The 18,796-nt window shown below is 39.7% G+C and overlaps 2 protein-coding genes and 1 long non-coding RNA gene across 7 annotated transcripts in view; 2 read left to right on the top strand and 1 right to left on the bottom strand.

Moving 5' to 3' along the window:
- Positions 1 to 1,018: 1,018 nt before the first annotated feature.
- Positions 1,019 to 5,967, bottom strand: badb (BCL2 associated agonist of cell death b). The gene is made up of 4 exons (XM_083542345.1): positions 4,389 to 5,967; positions 2,787 to 2,939; positions 2,368 to 2,576; positions 1,019 to 1,978 (listed from the first exon to the last, which is right to left on the bottom strand). The coding sequence occupies exons 2-4, from the start codon at positions 2,929 to 2,931 to the stop codon at positions 1,838 to 1,840; spliced, it is 495 nt and encodes a 164-aa protein (XP_083398471.1). The 5' UTR covers positions 2,932 to 2,939; positions 4,389 to 5,967; the 3' UTR covers positions 1,019 to 1,837.
- Positions 5,968 to 7,350: 1,383 nt separating this feature from the next.
- exoc6b (exocyst complex component 6B) overlaps positions 7,351 to 18,796 on the top strand; it is a 103,901-nt gene continuing 92,455 nt past the window's right edge. For 3 of the 5 annotated variants that reach the window (XR_014533795.1, XR_014533796.1, XM_083542333.1), the window contains exon 1: positions 7,351 to 7,564. Coding sequence is in view for 3 of the 5 variants with exons in the window: in XM_083542333.1 (XP_083398459.1) it covers positions 7,476 to 7,564 (89 nt within the window). In the remaining 2 variants the exon portion in view is untranslated. The remainder of the gene's footprint in view (positions 7,565 to 18,796) is intronic. The other 2 variants (XM_083542332.1, XM_083542334.1) reach the window with 1 other exon arrangement.
- Positions 8,595 to 16,929, top strand: LOC310726589. Its single transcript, XR_014533798.1, has 4 exons — positions 8,595 to 9,287; positions 9,625 to 11,289; positions 11,600 to 13,877; positions 14,027 to 16,929. It is a non-coding gene; the product is annotated as an uncharacterized lncRNA (long non-coding RNA).

The following is an 18,796-nucleotide window of genomic DNA, read 5'->3' as shown; positions in this document are numbered from 1 at the left end:
TTCTAAGATCATACAGTTTAGAATTTCAGTTCTAGATATACAAGTGTCTTGAATGCCACAGTGGATCATCCGTCTCCATACCCCTCTGTCCTCTACATCTGCCTTTTTCAAACCAACTTCCTGCATGTCTTCCCTCACCACATCCATAAACCTCCTCCTTGGCCTTCCTCTTTTCCTCCTTCCTGGTGGCTCCATCCTCAGCATTCTTCTACCAATATACCCTATGCACCTCCTCTGCACATGTCCAAACCATCTCAATCAAACCTCCCTCACCTTGTCCCCAAAACATTCTACATGCGCTGTCCCTCTAATAAACTCATTTTTAATCCTGTCCATTGTGGTCACTCCTGATGAAAACCTCAACATCTTCAGCTCTGCTACCTCCAGCTCCACCTCCTGTCTTTTACTCAATGCCACTGTCTCTAAACCATACACCAGGGGTCACCAACGTGGTGCCTGCGGGCACCAGGTAGCCCACAAGGACAACATGAGTAGCCTGCAGGCCTTTTCTAAAAATAGCTGTTTCTTACTTTGTTAAATCATTGTTGATAATTATGAGAAATCATTAAAATGATCAGTGTCTTCACATAGATGAATATCATTAATTATTAATAACAACATATAATAAAAGGTAAATTGAGCAAATTTGTTATTTCAGATCAAACTGAAAACTGTGTGTATTAAACTTGTAGCCCTTCACATTAATCGGAACCCAAAACATAGCTCTCAGTTTTAAAAAGGTTGGTGACCCCTGCCATACACCATAACCAAACAGTTCAATTCTGTTTTAACCGAAGTAATACAAGTGTTGAAAACAAGACAGTCTGGTAGAATCTAGAATAAAGTTTACCTGAATTTTTGACACCATTAATCCATATATATTAATTACTAATATATTCATATAAATGCTATATGTAAAATTATTATTTTATAAAACAGCATTTCCTTCACAAATTGATTCACTGCCACTACATACTACTTAAAAACAAAAAACAAAAAAAGAAAATCACTGCACTGATTTCTTTAATACAGTTTTATTTTTCACATTGTAGTGGTTATAAAAAATTTAATAGTAAGATATTAAAAAACTTTAAATCATGAAAGCGCTACGAAGAAGTTCGCCTTTATGTATTCAAGTCATTACATATGAACGCAACCACCTGCTGCCGTCTGGTCCGACTTTTAAAATCTACTAGTCTTTATTGCTCTCGGTTAGACGACAGATGTCACAACATCCACAGAAACTGTCCAAAGTCCTTTCTACCCACCCTTCATACCCCTACACATATAAATGGGATACAAAGATCAGGTATTATGTTTAAATGTGAAAATTATCTGTTTATTCAGTATGTTTATTTCTTTAATTATGTATTTATTAATTAAAAGGGGTATTAAAAATGTTTTAAAAAAACGAGAAGATTGTTCATTATTGTTTTTGTGCTGATTTCATTAACCGATTGCATAAAGAAGAAACATTTCTAAACAGGCCTAAAAAAATGGCGGCGAATGACAGTGCATCTTTTGTCATGTATCCAGTAGTTCTGATTGAATCTCACATACACTGAAGTAACTGGTCATTCCCACAAGATCCAAGACCAAGAAAAGAGTCTGTTTTTTTTCTTCTTCTTTAGTAGTAAACATCACTCGGGCGATGTTAGAGACTGTGACGGGTCCAGGGTCCTGATATTCATCAACTTCTGAGGAAGGATTTGAAGTAGTCCATGAAAACAGAGAATCATTTCTCCATTTTTAGGCTGTGAGACCTGATCTGTATATACAGCATAACCAGTGGGTTCTCTCTCTTTTCCTTTCTGTCAGCATGTGGTCCACTGATGGGTCACTCTGCAGGACGGGTGTTTTGTGCTGACAGGCTGCTCATTGTCTCAGTGTCTGACTCTTTGTGGCTCCAGAGGAAGTTGAACCAGCTGGGGGAGGTGTGCATCTGACGGGTTGTACCTGCGCTCCTTACTCTCTTTAACTGTCGGAAGAGGAATTTGATATGAAACGAGTGGTTTTGTGTTACAATTTGAGTATAGTTTGTATTAATCTGCATCACTTGTACACCATTTCCTTGCTTAGTTACATTTCAGGTAAAAAGCAAAACATTGTGTCTGAGTTAATTTGAACTAAAATTAAATTACAATTAAATTATGTATTCTTAGTTCACTGGTGCTATAAAGCCTATTTTACTAATAAGTAATCCTATTTTGCACAATGCTAAAATGGAGGCTGGAATTGCATATCGCTAGCCACACCCTCAGCTCCTGAATGATAATGCAGTATACAGTGTACATTATACTGTGCACAACAATAAAGAAGGAAATCTTTATCTGTTTTTGCTCATTTGTTTGCGTTATGAACTTTTACCCCTTTGTCGAGTAAGGTGTCAAACTCGTCGCTCATCTTCCTCAGCTCTCTGCCAAATTTCTTGGCGGCCCAAAAAGCTGGAGGTGCTGAACGAGACCGTGGACGGAAAGAATCTCCATCTCCAGCACTGGATTTCCCGTCAGTAGCCTCCTGGAAGTCGTCTTCGTTTATAGAGAAATTCCTATGTCTTGTCAAACCTTGTTGCTCTCCTACAATCAGTAATAATACAGACATTGTGGCATGGCATTATAAGTCCTGATGTTAGTGTGGAAATTAAATAAAAAATGTAAATCTAGATTGCATGCTTTTGACTACAGGCCACTGTGCTTTTGTGTTTGTGCATCCTGGATACGGCGTATACGACACAGCTGAACGCTTCTGTACATTTCCCACAGGCCCAAGCCTAGAGACAGACTCACCTCGGGACGTGGTTCGTAGAACAGATAGGTGGTGCTCAGAACGAGAGGCTTTGACTCCCTGCTCAGCCTTTATGTATTCGGTCTCTGTGTCTTCCTGATCACCTGATGTGTCCGAATCATCAGATATTGTGCATATTTTCGCCATTGCGTGAACTAGAACAAAAGCAAAAGCAGATAGTGTCCAAATTTCAATCTTAGTAACAGACAGATACAGATCAGTGTGTTCACGCTAAAGTATGTATCCGAGCTTAATATAATACACAAACAAATGTCAAAAAGACAAAGAAAATAAGTCTAATATGTCTCAAGGCTAGTTTAAGATATGAATTCAACAGCTAATTTAACAGCTGTTCCACGATCAAAAATAGAGGTGGCTCACAGTGAGTAACGGATTAATAGAATGAATTTTATGCCAGGGATTTTGCTTGCACAGGTGACGAATCACTGTTCGCTTCTCTACAATTCATTATATATTTCTTGTTTCTAAGAGCAAACATTACACATTGCATTACACGCCTGTAATGAACTGGCACGTAGTCCTCCCTGTTCTGCGATTATGATCGCGATACCAGGAACAACCCCATAACATGAATATTGTCGATTGATACATTGACAATAATTTGACTGAAACACCTAAACAGGGGTGAGGGTTACGGGCCTTGCTCTAGGGCCAAACGGTGCCACCTTAGTGATGGTTCTGGGACTCAAACTCATGACCTTTCGATAAGAAGTCCAACATCTTAACCACTGAGCAACCACTTCTATTAAATAATCTAAATTTTAAAAGGTGGGTACAGAAAATACTTTATATTAAAGGCGACGTACAAACAGATAAACGGGGAAGAGAGTTGTAACTATCATTATTTAATATGCAGATATAAAAAAAAAAAACAAGTGAGTTTTAAGAAACTTTTTCAACTTCTCTGGCCTCCCATGCTAGTTTTTTTTTTTGTTTGTTTTCTAGATCTGATCCTGTAGAGTCATATCCTGTGTAATAATATCCTGTGTAGTAACGTCCACTAAACCTGAAGTTTATATTTAAGACAGTTGTGTATCAGAGCATTTACAATACAGCTGTCACATTATGATTACCACCACACACACAGTCCAATGTGCTGTCACTGTAATACACATACACAAACACAGTTTCTATACGGTAAACTAACCACTGTTTAAACTTGTAAACTTTATAAAAAATATATAATAAAATCACATGTTTAGGTCAGTCAGGGTGCTGGATAGATTACAAACCTTCCTACTTCCGCCTTATTTATAGAATAGCCAACCTTGTTCAATGTTTTTTAATACGCACTCATTTAATAAGAACAGTTAGATTATTTTGTCAAACTAATGTTAAATAAATAATCGCATACAAAATTGATCGTCTGTACACTGACTGATGAAAACACAATACACTGGATGATCGAAGTTGGCTGTTACACAGGCTGTGATAAATATTAGCATACATTAGGCTAGGTTGGCTAACGTAAGTTCGCAGGCTCCCAAACTCTCCACTCTTTTACATGATTATTTATTTTAAGTAAATGATTTTGGATTGTGTCTTAGCTGGCGGAATCTCTTGGTCACTACAGTGTTACTTACCGGGTTTTGGCGCCGGACTCGGGGACTCAGTTGGAAAAAAAACGCCTACGTTATCAGTAACCTGAAATGTGTATATTATGTAGCTCTGTGCAGGGTTGCCAGATCTTTATCAGCACCAAAGCTTTATATCGCCTCATCAACAGGACTTGTTGCTGACAAATCTTTCTTCCTTAATACTGAGATTAAATACAACAGCATTGTGTAAGATTATAGAAGTAAAGTATTGTAGTACTATACAATAGTATAGTATAAAATACTAAAGCATTGTTTAAGATTTTTAGTTTTTATAGTGTATTTAAACAGATTATTTATTGTAATTTATTGCCATAAATTTAGATTTCTATTTAAGTAAAATAATACACACACTCAACGTAATATATCAATAACACACATATTACGTCATGGTTTGGACTGCAACTATTAATGTATGGGTTATGTTTTAGTAAAGCTAATGAGGAATAAATGAGGACCTGGCAGCTACACTACAGCTAGCGTTATGAAGCAGTGGCAGTTCAATCAACAACACGGCTGCTGAACAACCGAGCACACGAGCGCGCACGCACACGCTTTAATTTTATATGGATTTGTTTTTTTTTTATTTGTATTTATTAACGTTGTTAACTGACTATTGCCAAAGGAAAACTTATAAATAAATATATACACGATTAATTGTTTAAGACAGGTACATTTTTGTTAAATATTAATTTAGGTCTATATATATTTTTTAAGAATCTAAGGAGGCTATATAATGTAAGTAATATACATTAACTGCACATTTAAATAAAATATTTCATTTTAAGGACATAATTTAAGGTTTTCATGCACTAGATGTCAGTACTGTTCAACATATAGGCAAAGAAATAAGCCTTACCACCCATTCTGATCTCAAATCACTACTGAGGTCTACCATTAAGATGCAGTTCATCCAAATTTAATGAAAGATATCTATATTTTATGATTGAAATGTAGTTGTCTTGATGGTATTTTAGCAAAAAGCCATAAGTGCTATATAAACACAAAGCTAACTTAGCCATTATGGATGCCCAAGCCAGTGCACTCTTAGTGCCAGTCCCAAGCCTGGGTAAATGGGGAGGGTTGTGTTAGGAGGGGCATCAAGCATAAAACATGTGCCAAATCAAACATGCGTATCTCAAACCTGACTTTCATGCCGGATCGGTCGAGGGCCGGGTTACCAACGACCGCCACAGGTATTATTAGCCAACAGGATTCTGGTGTAAATTTGGCTACTGATGGCTGAAGGAGGAGAAGGAGAGGAGAAAGACACCAGAGACAGCAGGGAAAGGAGAATTATAGGAGTAGAAGCGTGGAGATGTTTAGGAGAGATGGCAGATTGTTCAACAAGATTTTGGAAGGTGAGAGGATGCCTGAGGAATGGAGAAAGTGTGCTTGTAACATTTTTTAAGAATAAGGGAGATGTGCAGACCTGCAATAACTACAGGAGAATAAAGTTGATCAGTCACACCTGATCAGTAGTGGAAGCCAGGCTGAGAGAAGAGGTGACCATCTGTAAGCAACAGTATGGTTTCATGCCGAAGAGGAAGTATAGAGAAGGTCAGAAGGAGTTGCATTGTGCGTTTGTAGATTTAGAGAAAGCATACGACAGGGTGCCGAGAGAGGAGTTGTGGTATTGTATGAGAAAGTCAGGTGTGGCAGAGAAGTATGTGAGGGTGGTGTAGGACATGTATGAGGACAGTGTGACAGCAGTGAAGTTTGCAGTAGGAACGACAGACTGGTCCAAGGTGGAGATTGGATTGCATCAAGGATTGACTCTGAGCCCTTTCATGTTTGCAGTGGTGATGGACAGGTTGACGGACGAGGTCAGACAGGAGTCTCCATGGACTATGTTTGCGGATGATATTGTGATATGTGGTAAGGGTAGGGAGCAGGTTGAAAAGAGCCTGGAGAGCTGGAGGTACGTGCTGAAGAGAGGAGGAATAAAAGTCAAAAGGAGTAAGACAGAGTACATGTGTGTGAATGAGAGGGAGGGCAGTGAAGTGGTGTGGTTGCAAGGATAAAAGGTGGTGAAGGTGGAGTTCAGGTACCTGGGGTCAACAGTGCAAAGTAATGGAGAGTGTGTTAGAGAAGTGAAGAAAAGAGTGCAGGCTGGGTGGAGTGGGTGGAGAAGAGTGGCAGGAGTGATTTGTGATGAAAGGATCACAAACCAGTTTATAGGACTGTGGTGAGACCTGGATGTTGTATGGTTTAGAGACAGTGGCATTGAGTAAAAGACAGAAAGTGGAGCTGACAAGACTACAAAAATACATGCTGCACTGAAGATTTCTAAGAGCACAGTGGCCTCTATAATTCTTAAATGAAAGAAGTCTGGCATAGCAGTGTCAGGCTGCAAAAAAAAAACGAAAAAAAAACAACAACAACAATAACAAAACAAAAAAACAAACAAACATATTTACATATATATATATATATATATATATATATATATATATATATATATATATATATATATATATATATATATACATATTTAAATATATATGTACTTCTTATTTTTTTATCTATCTATCTATCTATCTATCTATCTATCTATCTATCTATCTATCTATCTATCTATCTATCTAGTTATATATATATATATATCTGTATATATACTGTATATAATTTATACAGTAATCAGGATATGGAAGCTGTCCCACTGGGAGTGAAGTGAGATGCATGACATGCTGGTGCTCCTTTTTGAAAGGTGGGAGGTAACAACAGAACGCGTAGGAGGAAACCCACATACTATCAGTAAAGGTTTTTTCTATAAGGAGAAACCACAGATATGGTGTAATTCATTTGCACTGATTTCTCACTTGTCCCTATTTGGTGTCTAATATGATGAATATAAATGATAATTCCTTCGTATGATTCTTTACTTATAACCTACTGAACTTAATTAGTAAAACTTTATCCCGGAAGTAGAAACACTCCCTCCCGCCGCCTCCCAACACACACACACACACACACACACACACACACGCCCCCGCCCCCCTTCAGCTGTGTCTTTTTTTTCTCTCCCTTTTTCTGGGGTGACGTCACCGCGCGGCGTTCCGGCTGGAGTTGAAGATGGCGAGCGCAGAGACAGCGGCGGAACACGAGCGGATCCTCCGGGAGATTGAAAGCACCGACACAAACTGTATCGGTCCTACACTCCGGTAAGTCTGCTGTTAAAAAAATGGTAGTAATAATTCATAAACAATCGGCGAGAGGAGTGTATGGGAACGTCTTTTTTCTTGTTCTTCTTCTCGCGTGAACTTCCAAACATTCTTCCTTTAACTTGTCATGCAGCTAGCAGCTGTGCTAAACAGCTCTCACACTGCTAACAATTATCACCGACCAAGGAGAGCAGACTTAGTATTCATCTCACATACATGTGCAGGCTGCTCTGTATACACACACACACACACACACACACACACACACACACACACACACACACCGCGTTTCTCCCCTTAACCTTCTGATGAATGTGTTGCCTACATGTGCCTGTCATTCCTGCACTTCTTTATTTACTGTCTGCTCACAAACACTTGTCCCGCACATCATGCATCTCAACCACATCTCAAATCATCTGTCCTTACACACACATTCACTTCCAATCCTCTCTCAGGCTGTTAAAGCTGATCCAAAGTGACGCTACTAGATCATGCTTGTATCTGTTATTAAATTGAAAGGTCTTTTTTATTATTATTTTTAAACATAAATGACCAATGGGATTAATGTTACATTTTATAACCAAAACCACGTGGTCACCCGATCATCAGATGTGAGTTCAATTCATGTTATTTGTATAGGACTTTTAACAATTGTCTCGAAACAGCTTTACACAGATAATGTGGTGATAAAGAATGAATTAGGTTCTTTAATAAGTGTAATTTTGTCCCTATATGTGTCTGTTAAATATCCCCTTTCCAGATTTAGAGCCACTTTTGCTCTAATAATAACCCCCAGACCTTCGTGAAGGTTTTCCGTTAGGTTCGGAGCATGGTGCATGGTAGTGGGGATTGGTTCCCATTGCACCATAAGAGACTGATTCCCATTGCACCAGAACATTCCCATTGTACCACAAGAAAATGATTCCCATTGCACCACAACATTCCCATTGCACCACAACATTCCCATTGTACCACAAGAGAATGATTCCCATTGCACCACAACATTCCCATTGTACCACAAGAGAATGAGAAAGGTCAGGCACTGAGGTTGTGTGTGGAAGTCTTGAGTATGTTTGAAGTCAGGGCCCTGTGCCGGATATTTGAGTTCTTGCACGTGAAACATAGCCAACCTTGTCTTCATGGAGCTCCCTTAGTCATGCTGGAACATGTTTGTGCCTCTTAGTTCTTGTGAAATCTACAGTATAATGGCATTGCAGGGAATTGTGTGGTGACAGTTTAGGGAAATGCCTCCTATGTGTGTTGAAGGTCAGTTGTCGACATACCTTATGGTATGTAGGCCATATAGTGAAAAGATCAGATTCCCCTTCCTATTTGGAAGGGTTATTTTTGAGAATGTCATGCCAGTATGTGCCGAACAGGCTTGTGCTACACGGCTTCTTCTCCATAACATAGTTGTTTTAGTTTGTTGTGCATATGGCAGTTATCAGATATGGTTATGAGGTTATGAATATACTCGGAGAGGCAGGAAATGTCGCAGTGTAATAAGTTTACAGCACAATGTTTTAGTGTAGTTGCGTTCCGGCATGGGAAAAACTCCTGTGTCTCTGACATGATCATGTGGTGAGTCCAGAGGGACAGGATTAGAGAACGTCTATTGAAATCATAGCTGGAAACAAAATGAATGAGTAAGAAAGTTGATTGGAGGGGGGGGGAACTATACAGGTGAACCATAAATTGCATAAATACATGTAAAGTCGGGGGAGTGGTGGCTCCAGCGGTTAAGGCGCTGGGTTGCCAATCTGAAGGTCTGGGGTTCAAGCCCCGGTATCGCCTGCCACTCTTGGGCCCTTGAGCAAGGCCCTTAACCCTCTATGCTCCAGGGGTCCCTTACGAGGGAAATATCAAGGTCCGTGACGTCGGAGTGACGTAGGGCCGCCTTTCCGTGGGCTCACCACCTGCAGGAGGGACCGTAAGGGACGGTGCTGTGAGGATTGGGCAGCAGTCGAAGGCGGGGGCCTGCTTAGACTGCTGCCCCTGCGACCCGAATTACGGATAAGCGGGAGTGAATGAATGAACGATGAATGAACATGTAAAGTCAGCAGCTAACTTCTCTCAATTGTGCATTTGATGTAAAAGATCACAAGCCAAAACTGCCACTGTTGCTTACTTAGCTAACAAACGTACCTTAATCTAATCTTTGTGGCCTGCAGATCTTTTATTTAAAGGTGTAACATGCCATTTTTTTAATCAGTTCATTTAACTTAGCAGTTGTTAAGGCTGGTGTAATGGGATTTTTGCACCCAACAGTGTAAACATGTTGCTGAGCTGCTAATGTGAATCATGCAAGCAGTGGCACAATGTAGTATTCATACACTGGTGAGAAGCTGTCTAATTTTAGTTTACGAACCTAGTGCTGTGGTGTGTCTGAGTGTGTGTTGCACACTGATAAAGACTTCATATTTTCACTGACTCATTGGAGGGACTTGAGAGATAGCCTGCGTGGCGTCTGGTGCTGCTCTGCTGTGCATTTGTAACATGAGAATTCTCACAAACTGGATTATTTTTGTCAGTGACAAAGCGGTTCATCCTATACACTGGATCATATTTCTCTAATTTTCCAGGGTACGTTATTAATAGCGTTCGCTTCATGTCTGAATTACAGTAATGTCTATATTCTGCTCATAGCTGGTCATTATTTCTTACTCAGACACTCATTCCTGTGGAGGCATCCAACAATTAATTGGACACGGTTTAGTCATAGTGTAAACCTGTTCACTGGAGCTGGAAAAACCGTGTCACTGCCGAATCGTGTTTATTAGGAGGCTATTAGCTGGAAAATTACAAAATAGCAACATCTGATGAGTAAGTAAAGAATATAGCATGCGGTCATGGAACACTAAGCAGTGACTGGATGCGGAAATGTTTTTCAATAACGGCCCAAAATAATCAGTGTGCTTTTCTCCTATTATTTCGTAGCAGTTCACCAGTGATTACAATTTTTGCCACATTGTTCATTTGCAGTTGCGTTTAAGGTTGCGGAACGCCCATGTAACTAGTTATTTTCTTATCGTTTATTTTATAACCGCTGTAAACTTCAGCCTCTCCTCTATATTTTCCTCTCCTAAAGATAAAAAGACAAAACAGCAGATTACAACCGCAACAGTTTTAGCTCACTATTACAACTAGGCGACACGGGAGATTTCAACCAAAATTGCAAAAAAATTCCAATAGCCTCAAAAACACAAAACAAAAAACCCCAAAACAAACAAAGTCGGCTCATTGATAATTTGCAGAAGTTTATTCTATCTGTATGTACGAGTATTTCCTACTCAAGTTGTTTGCTAGGTGAGCTGTCCCTATAGATACCATAACAATTGCCTTCATCTCAGAAGCGTTATAGAAAATTGCCGCTACTTTTTCCCCACGCTTTGAACCCTGCGATGAACTGCCAGTGATTTTCACTTTTACATCCCTAAATACAGTTCAATGTAGAACCCATTATTACTGTGTGTATAATGCTAATATAATAACCAGATTTAAAGAGCCTGAGGTTTTATCCTGTATGCTAAAGTTGAACATAGCTGGGAATTTTGTTTCCCCTAAATGAAAAATCTGCAATTGATATAATTCTGACGCAAACGCAATATAGCTACTGATCAGTTTTGATCATATTGTGGATTTGTACTTTAAGATGATGGTCTAATGACTTCAAGTACATTATATAAGTCAGATCAGTTATCACACTTAAATTAAACAAAACCATTGTTTTATTTATGTGTGATAACACTATATATATAATTTATTTATTTATTTGAAACACTGCAGCACTGTCACCTGCACAGTCATCTTTATTCGATCTATTCATTATTTTGTCCTTTATTTTCAGTCAAGTCTCTTGCATTTGAAGTGAGTGTCTGTAGGAGCTGGAGTTCAGACTGCTGTAGATGTGTGTGTCTGTCTGGTCATAACTGTTGAAACCAGTAGCTTTATTACTGTTTTCATTAAAAGGAGATGTCCGTTAAATTGCATGATAAGGAGAATCTTGAACTGTTCTGTTTTTTCTTATTATTGCAGAAGATTTATTCCAAATCACTTTCTTCAAAGCTAAAATTTTGCTTTTAAACACAAACACTGGAGTTTACAGTGATCCAGAAACCGTCGTTAATGTTATTGATGACAAAACATTGCCTGAGCACTTACCCCTCAGAGTAATGTCTAAAGAAACATGTGCTTGGATATATGCACTATATGTACAGTCACCCCCCCGTTTATCGTGGTAGATACATGGCAAAATCGACCATGAAAAAAAAATAATTTGTAATTTGCGCAATAAATGGACGGCACCCAAAAAATGCTTTAAACCCCCCCCCAAATTGTTTAAGCCGTAAATCATCATTCCACACCCTTTTAACACACAGAAAACATTTGCTAGAATATAGCGAGGTCAATTTTGTGTAAATTCGTACAAACATCACATTTATAGTGATAACTGTATTACAGTACTGTAGCGTAGCCAATGTATAGTTTCTCTGCTTGTTGATTGGTTAAAGTGTCTTATGATGTCAGAAAAGGGGCTGAGTTAAAGATTCACCTCACTGAATTCTTTTTAAATATGGTGACGCACGTCTTTAACTCTGCCCTTTTTTTGACGTCAGAGGATACTGCAACCCATAAATAAGCGGAAACCTACAGTTTCTTGTGATGGTACTCATTTATTATGATGAACCGAAATCGGGACCATTCGCGAAACTAAATAGTTATGTGTCGAATTGAAAATCGCGATTAAGTGGGACCACGAGATTCGAACCGCGATAAATCAAGGGACTACTCTATTGTGGACAAAACCATTTAGATTTCTGTATACTTTTTGAGCATCCTTGCTGTTATAATAACCTCTGGGAAGATTTTGGAGTTTGGTTGTGGACGTGTGCGCTCATTTAACGGCATAAGAAAAGTCAAGTACTAATGTAAAGGTACTAAAGGAGGCCTGGGGTGCAATCACAGTTCCAATACATCCGAAAGGTTTCAATACGGTTAAGGTCAGAGCTCTATAACAGGCCACTCAAGATCTTAAACACCAAACCATGTTAACTATATCTGGAGCTGGTTTTGTGCATTAAAACCATGTCATGCTGGAACAGGTTTGGGTCTCCTATTTCAAGTGAATGAAAAATGTAATGCTACCACATTTAAAGACGTCCATGCAGTTGTGTGCCTCCAACTTTGTGGTTTTAGGGAAGTCAGGTGTCCCAATATTTTTGTCTGTATAGTGTGTGTATTTATTTTTTAAAGGATTTAACATTGGATTGAAGTACATTCTACCAGGAGAGGTACAAATGTAAAATCATGGCAGTTGAAATTCTTATTATGCTGTGCTTTAGGAAACTGCCACACCTCATTACATAATGGTTCAGCTCTCAAACACAGGCCAGATATTAGTAATTAGCTGAAATTTAGAAAGGGAAAAAAGGACCCAACATTTTAAACGAATGTAAAAGAAGTCTGTTTACCTCTATTCACTTCCAGCATAGCTGAAGAACCAATCATGAGAGAAAATGTAAAAAAAAAAATCAGCTGTGTGGAAATATTTTAGTCTCAATGAGTGGTGTTAGACAATCGATTTCTTATCAGTGTTTACTGATACATGACCCGTATTGGCATGTTGTGCATTTTGTGTAAGAAGGGAAGCACATATGAAAGTTTCTCCTTGTATACTGACACAGTTTATTCAAAGTTAAATAAAAACCACATGGAGCATGTCTAAAAATGACTCGGATTTAAGGAATTTCTTGCTAGGTTTAGTTTTGTTTAGATGGAGTTGCTTATCACTATTAAATTGTATAGCGTTTGTAACAGGTGGAGACAAACCCGCATTGCGTGCCGGATTAGAGGTACAGTGTAAGAGTTTTAAGAAAGTTTATGTTCAGATCAGTCTGAATAATCATTCTTTTTTTTTCATTGTGTGAACCCATACACCAGCACACTGTGAGTAGAAAAGTGGAAGAAGGTAATGATGCCAGTGCATATGCCATGACGAGACGCTCTTCAAAGAGAACTTGTCTCTTGTGTCCCGTATGCATGATCTTTCTCCCAGTTCTTTAAGTTGCTCCACAGCAGTGTTGCTGTGTGTTTGACCGCTCAGTTTCGTGTGTTTGTTTATGTTGACGGCACACAATGAGGACTGTGCTTGACCTCATTTGTTTGTCTCGTGTAGCCATTGTACTCTTGGTATATGACGTCTCGTGCTTTGTTTCCCTTCTCCCCTAGCAAAAGCTCTGGCTGCGGCATCATACGCACACAAACACAACGCACACAATGACTCTGTCACTTATAGACCCCCCCCCCCCCCACTGCGTTGAGAAAGAATGACTTTTTTATGAACTTGTGGAACGAGTCCTTTTTCTACAAGCCGACAATCAGAAAACTGTGAGAATAGAATACACATTGTGAACTTGACTTCAATCTAGACCAGCTCATTTCCATTTGAAGAAAAAAAATCAGTGGCTTGTCTTTACATCTTGGGTGTTTCTGATTTAAAATGACATTTTGCCTTATAAGGTTTCGAGCCATCATTTGCTAACACATCTGCACAAAGCGGTTCTGTAGCTGTTCCAGCAACAGAACCCCCAAGCTGGAAATAACTACCATCACATTTTTTGTATTTTACCTGACTTATCCACTTATAAGGAGAAATATGCTAAGGATTAGAAAAGCTGTCAGCTGTCCCGTTTGGTGAGTCTGTGCTCATGATAACCTCAGCTTCTTTTTCTTGGCTGACAACAGTACTTGATGTGGTTTTCTGCTGTTGTAGCTAATTGAAAGTCAGATTATTTGAGTTACTGTAGACTTCCTGTCATCCCAGACCGTTATTGTCTCCTCTGATTTCTTTTATCAACAAGAGTTTTCAGTTTGCAGACCAGTTGTATGTGCACAGGATGTTTTTCACACCATTCTATGTAAACCCTGGAGAAGGTTATGTAGGAAAATTCCATTAACATTTTCTGAAATACTCAAACCAGCCTGTCTGGTACCAACATTCATACAGTTATAGTCAAAGGGATCACATGTTTTTCTGATGTTTGATGTGAACAATAATAGAAGCTCATGACCTGTATCTGCATGTGTTTGTGCATTGTTCTCTTGTGACATGATTGGCTGATTGGATAACTGATAGATGAGTATGTGTACAGGGATTCATAATACAGTGACCACAGTGTTTATTTAGAATGTTTTATTAGAGATGCCTCAAAAGATATTAAATCCTTTTATAATCATTCACTCTTTGTCTGCTTAATCTTTTCTGATGCACTGAAAAATTTATAATATTAATTCCCCTTCTTCTTCTTCTTTTTCTTCTTCATCTTTCGGCTGCTCCCATCAGGGGTCGCCACAGTGGATCATCCTTTTCCATTCTACTGTCCTCTACATCTGCCTCTTTCAAACCAACTTACCTGCATGTCTTCCCTCACCACATCCATAAACCTGCTCCTTGGTCTTCCTCTTTCCCTCCTTCCTGGTGGCTCCATCCTTAGCATTCTTCTACTGATATACCCCATGTCCCTCCTCTGCACATTTCCAAACCATCTCAATCTCACCTCCCTCACCTTGTCTCCAAAACATCCTACATGCACTGTCCCTCTAATAAACTAATTTCTAATCTTGTCCATCCTCATCACTCCCAACGAAAACCTCAACATCTTCAGCTCTGCTACCTCCAGCTCCACCTCCTGTCTTTCACTCAATGCCACTGTCTCTAAACCGTACAGCATCGCAGGTCTCACCACAGTCCTATAAACTTGCCCTTTCACTCTTGCAGATACTTTTCTATCACAAATCACTCCTGCCATCACTCTTCTCCACCCTGCCTGCACTCTTTTCTTTACTTTTCTAAAACACTCTCCATTACTTTGCACTGTTGACCCCAGGTACCTGAACTTCTCCACCTCTTCACCCTGCCACCGCACCACTCCACTGCCCTCCCTCTTATTTACACACATGTACTCTGTCTTACTCCTACTGACTTTCATTTCCCTTCTCTTGCATCTGTAATTCCCACTTTTTTATTCTTCTTAACCCCGAACAAGTAATGCTCATTTCGGTTTCATTCTCCTTTATATCTGCTATTACATTGGAAGAATTTTACCGGCAGGGAATATCAGACAAGATTGGTGACTTTTTTTTAAGAGTACTTTTACAGCAGGTGATGGGAAACTGAGGAGGAAGTCCTTTCCGATTTAAACTTATCATCCTCTCACATTTGCCTATAACGGTGTCTTTCCTCAGCAGATTAGGTTATAAATGTAAAATTAAAGAGGAATTAGAAGAAACTCTAGGTGCAGGTTTCCTGTCTATGCTTTTAGAGATAAAATGTAATTGCTTTTCTTCTCTTGGAGATTCATGCATAACGGGAAATATGGTTTAGGAAAGATAAACTAGCAAAGCAAATTTAGCAAAATGCAGAGGTTCTTCAAGGCACCACATACAAATATGTGGCAAGTGATATCAGCTGACTTAGTGTGCATATGGGTGTGTTGGGTTATATTTTACCTCAGTATAAAAGCCCACAGAGTTAAAGGTGTGTGTGTGTGTGTGAGTGAGTGTGAGTGCGGCTGCATGACTGGTGTCAGTGAGTCATCTTTTCCTCTCTGCACTGTGTATTCTTTCCAAATCCAGTCCAAGATGAGCATTTGTCCAGTTACACGCATGTATATGTGATCCCTGATAGCAATTTCGTAAGATTTCCCAAAAGATTTGCAGCATTTGTTTTATCTCTCCAGTCTGATTCGACCAAATGTTAAGTAAACACGGTGCGTTAATAGGCACTGAGTCACCACACCACTCCCTTTAGGGCACATCGTTTCCCTGCACGCTGGAAGCTTCTGTTAGTCTGTGCACATATCTGCATGTCCAGGCCTCAGAGACCAAGAAAGGTCTAGTTGATTTCTCTCAAACTTTTTCTTCGCTTTTAGAGCTTTAAGACCTAAATGCCATTACAAGTTCTGACGTGCAAACGCTTAATCTGCCTCTTCCCTCTTAGTGAATTTTGTGCATGAATGCCTGTTATGGCCAGGTGGCGAAACACATTAGTGAGGCAGAGATGGGTCAGAATCTAGGACAAAGGCACCAGACCTCAATTACAAAAGCTTGATAGCCGGTTGACGCCGTCTTTGCGTCGCATCGCAGGTTTGCTGTTTTTCTTTCACGGGCGCTTCGTTTAGGTGTGGAGAGCTAATAATGTGTCAGTAATGCAGTGAATCTTAGCTGTCAGCTTCATTCCACAGACCGAGAACAGTGGTACATTGACCTCAGCCTTAATGACCGAATGCTGTTGTTGCTAAAGGTCTGCACATTTCTGTGAGATATAATCCTTTCATTTGTTCAACACTGAAATAAACAAAAAAAAATGTGATCATCAGGTCTTAACATTAGGTAAATACAACATACAGTGAGGAAAATAAGTATTTGAACACCCTGCTATTTTGCAAGTTCTCCCACTTAGAAATCATGAAGGGTTCTGAAATTGTCATCGTAGGTGCATGTCCACTGTGAGAGACATAATCTAAAAACAAAAATCCAGAAATCACAATATATGATTTTTAAACTATTTGTATGATACAGCTGCAAATAAGTATTTGAACACCTGTCTATAAGCTGGAATTCTGACCCTCAAAGACCTGTTAGTCTGCCTTTAAAATGTCCACCTCCACTACATTTATTATCCTAAATTAGATGTACCTGTTTGAGGTCGTTAGCTGCATAAAGACACCTGTCCACCCCATACAATCAGTAAGAATCCAACTACTAACATGGCCAAGACCAAAGAGCTGTCCAAAGACATTAGAGACAAAATTGTACACCTCCACAAGGCTGAAAAGGGCTACGGGGAAATTGCCAAGCAGCTTGGTGAAAAAAGGTCCACTGTTGGAGCAATCATTAGAAAATGGAAGAAGCTTAACATGACTGTCAATCTCCCTCGGACTGGGGCTCCATGCAAGATCTCACCTCTTGGGGTCTCAATGATCCTAAGGAAGGTGAGAAATCAGCCCAGAACTACACGGGAGGAGCTGGTCAATGACCTGAAAAGAGCTGGGACCACCGTTTCCAAGGTTACTGTTGGTAATACACTAAGACGTCATGGTTTGAAATCATGCATGGCACGGAAGGTTCCCCTGCTTAAACCAGCACATGTCCAGGCACGTCTTAAGTTTGCCAATGACCATTTGGATGATCCAGAGGAGTCATGGGAGAAAGTCATGTGGTCAGATGAGACCAAAATAGAACTTTTGGGTCTTAATTCCACTAAACGTTTTTGGAGGAAGAAGAAGGATGAGTACCATCCCAAGAACACCATCCCTACTGTGAAGCATGGGGGTGGTAGCATTAAGCTTTGGGGGTGTTTTTCTGCACATGGGACAGGGCGACTGCACTGTATTAAGGAGAGGATGACTGGGGCCATGTATTGCGAGATTTTGGGGAACAACCTCCTTCCCTCAGTTAGAGCATTGAAGATGGGTCGAGGCTGGGTCTTTCAACATGACAATGACCCGAAGCACACAGCCAGGATAACCAAGGAGTGGCTCTGTAAGAAGCATATCAAGGTTCTGGCGTGGCCTAGCCAGTCTCCAGACCTAAACCCAATAGAGAATCTTTGGAGGGAGCTCAAACTCCGTGTTTCTCAGCGACAGGCCAGAAATCTGACTGATCTAGAGAAGATCTGTGTGGAGGAGTGGGCCAAAATCCCTCCTGCAGTGTGTGCAAACCTGGTGAAAAACTACAGGAAACGTTTGACCTCTGTAATTGCAAACAAAGGCTACTGTACCAAATATTAACATTGACTTTCTCAGGTGTTCAAATACTTATTTGCAGCTGTATCATACAAATAAATAGTTTAAAAATCATACATTGTGATTTCTGGATTTTTTTTTTTAGATTATGTCTCTCACAGTGGACATGCACCTACGATGACAATTTCAGACCCCTCCATGATTTCTAAGTGGGAGAACTTGCAAAATAGCAGGGTGTTCAAATACTTATTTTCCTCACTGTATATTACACAATGTCATTAATTATTTGACAAAAATAACGCCAAAATAAAGCTGTGTGTGGGGAAAAAACTACATACATCCCCACAAGACTTCTGGACCAATGGTCCTTTCCATTAATGGGACCAAAGTGGAGATGTTTGGCCATAATACACAGCACCAGGGTTTGGTACAACCACCGTATACCGTCAAGCACAGTGGTAAAGAGCTGGTGATTTGGGCTCGTTTT

Source organism: Silurus aristotelis (assembly GCF_946808225.1).
Source record: "Silurus aristotelis genome assembly, chromosome: 5".
Classification (NCBI taxonomy): domain Eukaryota; kingdom Metazoa; phylum Chordata; class Actinopteri; order Siluriformes; family Siluridae; genus Silurus; species Silurus aristotelis.
Note: the sequence above shows the minus strand (reverse complement) of the source record. Positions and strands in the feature narration are given on the sequence as shown.